General features: G+C 35.9%; 1 protein-coding gene across 2 annotated transcripts; it reads left to right on the plus strand.

The window, feature by feature from the left end:
- Positions 1–720: 720 nt before the first annotated feature.
- LOC147542850 (uncharacterized) lies at positions 721–8,257 on the plus strand. 2 transcript variants are annotated; one of them, XM_086637385.1, is made up of 21 exons: positions 721–1,439; positions 2,238–2,445; positions 2,528–2,782; positions 3,263–3,387; positions 3,729–3,773; positions 4,202–4,283; positions 4,382–4,450; positions 4,522–4,692; positions 4,792–4,857; positions 5,090–5,158; positions 5,284–5,424; positions 5,542–5,609; positions 5,746–6,021; positions 6,332–6,423; positions 6,534–6,604; positions 6,985–7,113; positions 7,205–7,247; positions 7,346–7,392; positions 7,743–7,804; positions 7,888–7,939; positions 8,069–8,257. In XM_086637385.1, exons 2-21 carry the CDS (start codon positions 2,278–2,280, stop codon positions 8,132–8,134), a joined length of 2,097 nt encoding a protein of 698 aa, XP_086493511.1. In that variant the 5' UTR covers positions 721–1,439; positions 2,238–2,277; the 3' UTR covers positions 8,135–8,257. The 2 variants fall into 2 exon arrangements, with proteins under 2 accessions (XP_086493511.1, XP_086493512.1); XM_086637386.1 differs by having other exon boundaries at positions 1,045–1,439; positions 2,137–2,445.
- Positions 8,258–8,621: the final 364 nt, after the last annotated feature.

Raw genomic sequence — 8,621 nt, forward strand, 5'->3', positions numbered from 1 at the left:
AAAAATTGTAAGCACCAAAAGCTAGTTAAGAAAGAAACACCCAAACTGCAGTTTATTATTAATAAGCGTTTGAGGAAAGAAGCAAATTTACAGTTATATACAAAATTGGAAAATTTGTAAAAGAAATCGGCGTACAAAATTAAAAGAAAAGAAATTTTAGATTTTGTCGAATTTTCGGGAAAACAAAATTTCTACTTCTTCATCTCTCGCCAGTCGCCAGCCATCTCCGCCTACCTCTTTTAGCTACCACCGTTTAACTCCTCTCCCCCCTCTCTCTCTCCTCTTTTTTTCATCTCACCACCACTTATCTCTCTTGCTCCCTCCTTTCTCTATCTTTTACGACGAAGGGAAGAGTCTCTTAATGGACTTGGCGTCGGACAAACTATCAACAATGTATTAATCTCTCTTTATAAATCTTGCATGTCTACCTTAGGTGATTGGAATTTTGATTAAGTCGGTGTCGGACAAACTATAATTTACGTATTAATTTCCTTGAAAAAATTGTAAGCACCAAAAGCTAGTTAAGAAAGAAACACCCAAATTGCAGTTTATTATTAGTAGGCGTTTGAGGAAAGAAGCAAATTTACAGATATACAAAATTGGAAAATTTGTAAAAAAAAACCGGCGTACAAAATTAAGAGAAACCAAATTTTAGATTTTGTGGAATTTTCGGGAAAACAAAATTTCTACTTCTTCATCTCTCGCCACCCATCTCCGCCTACCTTTTTTGACTACCACCGTTTAACTCCTCTCCCCTCTCTCTCTCTCCTCTTTTTTTTTCATCTCACCGCCACTTATCTCTCTTGCTCCCTCCTTTCTCTATCTTTTACGACGACGGGAAGTGTCTTTTTTACCACTGACTACCTTTGAGTGAAGAAGGAATGGTGGTGGAAGTAGAGAGAAATAAAAAATAAAAAAAATACCCCCAATCTTGTTTTTGTTTTACCATTTCCTTCAAACTTTCTTTATTTTATTTTGGGGAGACAAGACACAAATTTTCTTTTTTTTTTTTGTTTTTTTTTTATGAGGGTTCTTTTTTTTTTTGTTAGAAGGACCATTGACAAAACTTGATCACCTCCTCGGAGAAGGCGAGGATAATCCGGGAAATTTTCTTCCGTAGTATTTGGTTTTTATCCTTTAGCCCACCACCACCTACTAAGTTACTAAACTCAAACTTCCTCCCCTGGTCGACCTACACCAATTTGCAGCTAAAATAACTCTTTCTCTCTCTCTCTCTCTCTCTCTCTCTCTCTCTCTCTAGTGGTTCCCATTTCCTGCCCATTTGAGGAAGAGAAGAGAAAAGGGGTTTGGGTTTTTTTTTCTCTTTGATGTATCAGAGGAAGGTGACCCAAAACTAAACCCACAAAGAAAACCACTTATGTTGGATTGGGTATTAATGATTTGATCTTGGGTATCTCAAAAAAGATTCAGTAGTTAAGGTACTCCCCAAAATTAGATTATTGATTTAATTTTTCAGTGTGGGTATTTGTATTTAATTACAAATTTGTTCTTGAATTCTTCTTTTAATTCAATTTCTGATCTTTTTTTTTCTGTGATAAGTTTGTTTGTGTTTTCGAATGAGGTAAGATTATAAGAAAATGGTGTGATTTTCTTGTTCCTGGGAATGAATTAATTGAAGTATTTGATTTCTGAAATTAGATATCTGCATTGTTTTGATTTGATTTGTACTTATTTTGGTTAATTTTAGTCAACTATGAGTAGAAGATCTATATAGTCATGGAATCATGCTATTTTTAAGAGATCTGGTATGGGTAATTCAACTAGATGCTCAGAAATTGGACACTTACCCAGTGTTTTTTAGGTCTCAATTATGCATTCTAACATGTTATTCTAGTGGTTTATGCTATATCTGGTTACAAGAGAATCGTAGTAGTAGATAGAATGACAACAATTTGCTTATCACAAAACTATTTCGAAGATATAAGGGGAGAAGTAATGTCTTTTAGGATATTATATGGACATGCTTCATAGGTAAACCTTGTCATCTGGATCTATATCCCTTTGAACAATATTCGATGTTTCTAGTTTGAAGCAAATGGAACGAGAGTTCGTTTATGTATTTGGGATGTTTTCTTAGTTCTTAATTTTATGTGAACTAAAGTTATATGTTTCTAGATGTTAAAAAAGCAGCAAAGGTTTGTGCCAGACTGAAAGAAAGTAAAAGGTGCCCCATCTACATCGGTTGTAATATGACTTTTATGTTTTGGGACGTGTAGGAGTAGATGGGGCATTAAGAATGCTCCAAACGACACAACCATGGGGCATTTATCCGAGAAGAAATTTCCTCTCAATTCAAAAGATTACAAGTTGTACGAGGAAGTTGGTGATGGTGTTAGTGCTACCGTTTATCGGGCTCTTTGCATTCCACTTAATGAGATAGTTGCTATCAAGGTTCTGGACTTGGAAAAATGCAACAATGACTTGGTATGTTGGTTTCTAGCATGACAATTTTGAATTTTTATATTTCATCTATGAGTCTTCAAAATGGAATTCTAAATTTTTTTAGGATGGAATTCGTCGGGAGGTTCAAACCATGAGCATGATTGATCATCCAAATCTGTTGCAAGCACACTGCTCATTCTCAGCTGGACACAGCCTTTGGGTTGTGATGCCATACATGGCTGGGGGATCTTGCCTTCACATAATGAAATCCGCTTTTCCGGAGGGTTTTGAAGAACCTATTATTGCAGCACTATTGAGGGAGGTCCTTAAAGCTCTTATTTATCTCCATTCCCATGGACACATCCATAGAGATGTTAAGGTACCACATTTCTACATTACAATGACTAGGTCAAGGTCTTAAATATCTCCATTGATGGTCGATGACCCAAAAAAGCTTATCCATCTCTTTCGCACTTTCGTCCTATATCATGATTGACGTCCACAGTACTCCACATGATTTGAGAGGAACAATTAGTGATCTCTTGGATATGTTTCTTTACTGCAAGTCTTCTTTCTTTCTCTCTCATCTCACTTGGGTGGTTTCAAAAGTGCTAGTTAGGTGTAGGATGTGTGCTATTTCTTATAGGTGTGACTTCCTAGTATCAAGATATTCCTAGATGTTTAGGTTACGCTAATTGAGTTTTACTAGGGTTTAAGATATCAAGACTGACAGATATTAGTAGCTTGGTGTACTCCACTTCTTATCTCAGTACCTTGATTCTTAATTCTGGGACTTTGTTTTCTTATCTTGTTTTTCGATATAAACTACCCTTCAGCTCATAATTTCCCCTTTTTGCAGTCTGGAAATATATTGGTTGATACAAATGGTGCAATCAAATTGGCTGACTTTGGTGTATCAGCATGCATGTTTGATGCTGGGGATAGGCAACGTTCAAGAAATACATTTGTTGGAACTCCATGCTGGTTGGTATTCGTTGGGCCATCTAATTTTCTAAGTTGAATCTTATGTAACAATGATCTAGTACCTTGGTGCCTAAAACTAGTAAAAAGTATTAGACACATGAACTTGTAAAACAAAAACTTAAACAGTCAAAATTGTTCATTTCCTGCTTCCATGTCTACACATGATGGAAAAGACATAGTAAAAAGAAACCTTGCTAGGTTATTACGTAGTTTGACCTCTTATCTCTTTTCGATACTTGTTTAAGCTGAATGAAAGTAAGTTTTCCCGTGTGGAAAATGGGTTTTCAATTTTCTTTTTGATTTTTCCCATTTTGACATCCTCTCCATGTCTTCCTCATCAGGATGGCCCCTGAAGTTATGCAACAATTGCATGGATATGACTTTAAGTAAGTTTTGTGTCTTATTATTTTCTGTTTGTATTGAACTTTGCTATCAAATGTGACGTCACGACTCTTGCAATTTTATATTTGGCACCATGCTTGTCGGATTTAGCCCCTTCTTGAATGACCATGATAAACTTTGGTTATGATCATTCAAACTTCATCAAATAAAAATAAATATATCATCTATTTGTTGATCTTATTAACTAATTTATTATGGATCTTATATATCAAATAAGGACACTCTTTTATATGACATCTGATATAACCATATATATCATATAGTGGGTTCCCCACCTGACCATGCCTCGCTCCACCTCATTAAATTTGGACTTTTCTGTTGCGCGTAATTTTCACCCGTGACAAACTTCGCATTAAATGCATGGAATATTCTTAGACATAATCTCTTTTTAAGATTCTTTTGGTCTGAACAGGGCAGATATTTGGTCATTTGGAATAACTGCTCTAGAACTTGCTCATGGTCATGCCCCATTTTCGAAGTATCCACCAATGAAGGTAACTTTGTTATAAATTCTCTGAAGTGTGTAACTAATGTGTTTCAGGAGTCAAACTCATAGGGAAGACAGTAATATATTTTTCTCCATCTATTACAGGTATTGCTGATGACCTTACAAAATGCCCCACCAGGTCTTGACTATGAACGAGACAAAAGGTTTTCAAAGGTTTGTTTTTTTTCCATTCTTTGAAAGTTTGGGATTTATTATTTTATATTGAGATCGCTTTGTGTTGTTAGGCTTTTAAGGAGATGGTAGCTGCTTGCTTAGTGAAGGATCCAAAAAAGCGTCCTACTTCAGAGAAGCTTTTGAAGCATGCTTTCTTTAAGAGTTCACGTTCACATGAATATCTGGCTCGAACTATTCTTCAGGGTCTTTCTCCACTCGGTGATCGTTTTAGGATACTGAAGGTCTATGGCTCATTCCAACAATTTGTGTCTTTTGTCATTAACATTGAAAGTGGCATAACTCTTAAACTTCGTGTTCTGAATTTCTAATCGGGTTTTCAGGAAAAGGAAGCTGACTTTCTTTTACAAAATAAAGCAATGTATGGGGACAAGGACCATTTATCACAGGTCAATAAAAATCTATTGTTTTCAGCTATTTCGTATCATTTTAGTTGGTCAATCAGCATTTTTCGTCCTCTGAAAGTTCCTTTACACATTCAGCACCCCAGACAATTAGAGGCTTCATTTGGTTGTCAGATGTGGTGCTATATTTGTTGTGAAAATGATGTCTCTACGTCTTGATGGTACGTATAAGTTTGTAAATTATAATTCCTGATCTGAAGCTGTTATGGCGTTGCAGCAAGAGTACATTCGAGGAATTAGCGCATGGAATTTCAATCTGGAGGATCTTAAACATCAAGCTTCCCTTGTATGAAGCCTCTCTTCCTTGTAGGATGTTATGTCGTTCAATTCATGCCAAAAGAGTGAAGTGTTACTGGTAGGGAATACATTTACCTGGGTCGTGTTTCCCTCATGTGTTTGTTTTATGAGCAGATTCGGGATTATGACGAAATTTCAAATATAGAAGATATGGATGCTTCGAGCAAGCACGAGGAGAGATGTGAAAATATAGATGCGTTGGAAAAGCCGTATCCTGAACGAGTTAACCCGTCTGATAGTGAATCTTTGCCAGAGGTATTGTGAATAAGCTATAATTATCTACTTGTGGTTGATATTGTCATTTTCTTATTTCTAAATTTTAGCAGCTTTTTGTAGTTTTAAGTTACAAAATCTCTGTTACATCTTTTTCAGGATGAATTGGACGAACTCCAGAATTTGGAGAAATCGTTTGCTTCTATTCGTCCTCTTCAAGCACTTAAGTATGTTCAGTTTTTTATTGTCATTCGACACAGAACCATAATTATGACACTGTATTCATACATGAAACCGATAAATTTACAACCTCGGTTTTTATATTTCCGCCATTTCCTCATTTTTTTTTTACTTCTTCTGCAGAGGTTATTTTGATGTTGGTGAAGATGATGTCAATGTCAGTACCAGCCCTACCTCCAAGGATGCTACTTTATTAAATGTTGAACAACAAATCCAGCTCAATACATCCTTACGAGCTGAAGAACATGGAAGTGGAAATGTTGACGGGGATAACTCAGAAGGAAGTTGCCCTTTACCAAAACATGCTGTTTCTGGACAACGTAGAAAATATTTCAGTGGTTCACTTGTACCAGAAAACATCCTCTCCCCTTCTAGAAAAGTTTATGACAATGGGGACAGGTAAAACTACTACTTTCAAGCTCTCAGATAAATCAATTTTTATTACCTCTAATCTGGTCTTTTTCCGGTTGTGGTATACATCATAACTCACATCATTTTCACAACATTCTTATTGCTTGTTAGTTTAACATTCTGATTATACTAGAAACACGACAACGCGTCCAGTTAGTAGTATCATTCATTATTTTTATGCATATACAACTTAGAAGGAAAGTTTACAAATTAACCTGAGTTTGTGTCGCCCTGTGCCCCCATATCTTTTTTGGTTAAATACTTGGTAAATAATATGGTTCTTGAAAACATTTTGTAGGGAACCCGTACAACCAAATTATAAATCCAACAGAAACTATAGTGGATCCCTATTGTTTCGTCAGAAGAGGGATGCCAGTAATCAAGCATCTGGTATGTTAATGCTTGAATATTTGCCTTCCGTGTCGACGTTATGATTACTTTAGTTTTGTTCTCATAATTTTTAACAAACATATATGGGTGCGTTTTCATTCATCTTGTAGTTGAGGATAATACAGAGGGAGTAGTTCAGCAGAAGGGACGCTTCAAAGTAACTGCAGATCTTAACCCCATGGTAAGAGCTTATATTTCGAGTATCATTGAATTGATTTGATATAAGAATTACAAATTATGTGGTTAGTTTCTTGTTATAATCTTAAGAGAGACAAGTGCATCACCAAATGATTTGTTTATCAGTAGAGAGAAACTTATATGCACTACGAGAGCTGCAAACTAGATGAACAGCTTCTTGAGTCGAATTCCTCTAGACCATGAGACAATATGTCTGTCATTGCTCTTACTCATGTTATTATTGACCTTGTAGTTTTTGGTTACTATTCCTGAGAATGTTTCGTTCATATGTTCCGTTTTCAAGATTTTTGGCAAATGTTTTCCCAATATCCATTTCCGATACGTTCATTCAACCAATGGGTTTGTAACATTATGACATTTCAGGGTGCTCCAACCAACTCTTTAATTACTCCATCTTTCGGCAGTTCAACAAGTCAAATAAATCCCACCGTCACAGCAGCCTCGGTTCTTCCAACATTGCAATATATGTTGCAAGCTAACACAATTCAAAGAGTAAGCATGGACTATCTATCTTGTACTCTCTCTTGTCCAATTTTACCAATTTTTGCCAATCTTAATGTGTCTATATGGGCAATTATAACAGGAACAAATTCTAAAACTGATTAAATGTCTGGAGCAAAAATCTGGTATAAATGTCAATAATTTGATTTACGTTTTCAATAATCTTGTTTCTGCATATATGTTTATAAAAGTTTTCTGATTTGGGTTTGTGTGTTTATCCTAGGTTATCAATCTGAGGTTTCCGAAGCATCCGCATATGGTGGATCTCAGGTATTTGGATCAGCCTTATCACAATGTTTATGCAATATAGCCCGAAAGCCCAATCAGTACTTGGCCCACAATGATCGAGTGGGACTGGAATACTGTCCAGCTCAAAGTTCTGAGTTTTGCAGAACCCACCCGACCCGCAAGCTTAGATGGCCGCGCTTGGGCACTTCTAGAGAAAACCCCACCCTTGCTTTGGGCTGTTTCTCATCCCTATTCTTATCCAAAGAACAAAAACCCAATTGGGCATCACCATCTTTCATTTTGACCCATAAATCCAGCATCCGTTATTTGTAATTCTCTATTGGCCTTTGGCCAGGTTGGTGAAATTATGTGTTATTTGAATATTTGCACAGATATCTCTAGGTTTTGCTAGGGAGAGAGAATTGCAAGGCCAAGTGAGTCATCTTCAACAAAGGTATGAAACCCGATTCCTATTTCTTAGCCTTAAGACGTTTAGTTGGTTGATTTATTAGCACTGAGATTTGTCATCTGTATCAGCATTGGAAATATTGCTGATGAATTGCAAAGATTAAAGCTGAAAAATGGTCAGGTATGGACATACCAACCTGTTTGATCTTTGATCATAGTCTGACACCATCGTCATGTATTCCGAAAACCAAATCATTACCAGTGGTCATTATAACTGTTATAATATGAGATCTTTATATTTGATTTTCAGCTAGAGAAGCAATTGGATTTGTTCAAGGAAGAGGGAAGGGTATCAAAAGAGATCGAAGAGCTATAACATTGGTTAATTAATTTTTTAATGTACAATATTTATAATGAATTTGAGTAAACCTTATTCTTCAAAATTTTGTGTTATCCTCAAAACAATTTGAAATATATACCATTTTTCGTTTTAATCTAATTACCCAAGTTACAAGCTAGTATTCTTCAATGCTCAGTCTTAACTTGATTGAAATGTCAACAAAAGTTAAATATTGATAGAGAATCAAGTGAAATGAAAAAAAAAAGTAAGGCAGAGAAGAATAGTATAATTTGCTAAACATTGTTCCAGTCGAGCTCTTGATCCGTATTACCTGTCCAGTTAGGTTCAATCCAGCTACAATTTAACTGTGTCTTTGTGCCGTAGAAATCTCCAGCTGAATGTTGACTCCCAAAACAATAATACCTACTTGTATCGAGACAATAATATAGAATTTTATCACCATGACAAAGTCTAGCAAAGAATATTTTGTTCTCCATCATGCTATTAGGAGCGATTGCCGAGA

Source organism: Eschscholzia californica, unplaced genomic scaffold (assembly GCF_041429995.1).
Source record: "Eschscholzia californica isolate CP2 unplaced genomic scaffold, dmEscCali1.0.p SCAF_4, whole genome shotgun sequence".
In the NCBI taxonomy this organism is placed as follows: Eukaryota; Viridiplantae; Streptophyta; class Magnoliopsida; order Ranunculales; family Papaveraceae; genus Eschscholzia; species Eschscholzia californica.

Coding starts and splice junctions, on each gene's coding strand:
- LOC147542850 (XM_086637385.1), top strand. CDS start 2,278: ATGGGGCATTTATCCGAGAAGAAATTTCCTCTCAATTCAAAAGATTAC. Junction 4,451..4,521: donor GAGACAAAAGGTTTTCAAAG/GTTTGTTTTTTT, acceptor TTGTGTTGTTAG/GCTTTTAAGGAGATGGTAGC. Junction 7,805..7,887: donor GTGAGTCATCTTCAACAAAG/GTATGAAACCCG, acceptor CATCTGTATCAG/CATTGGAAATATTGCTGATG.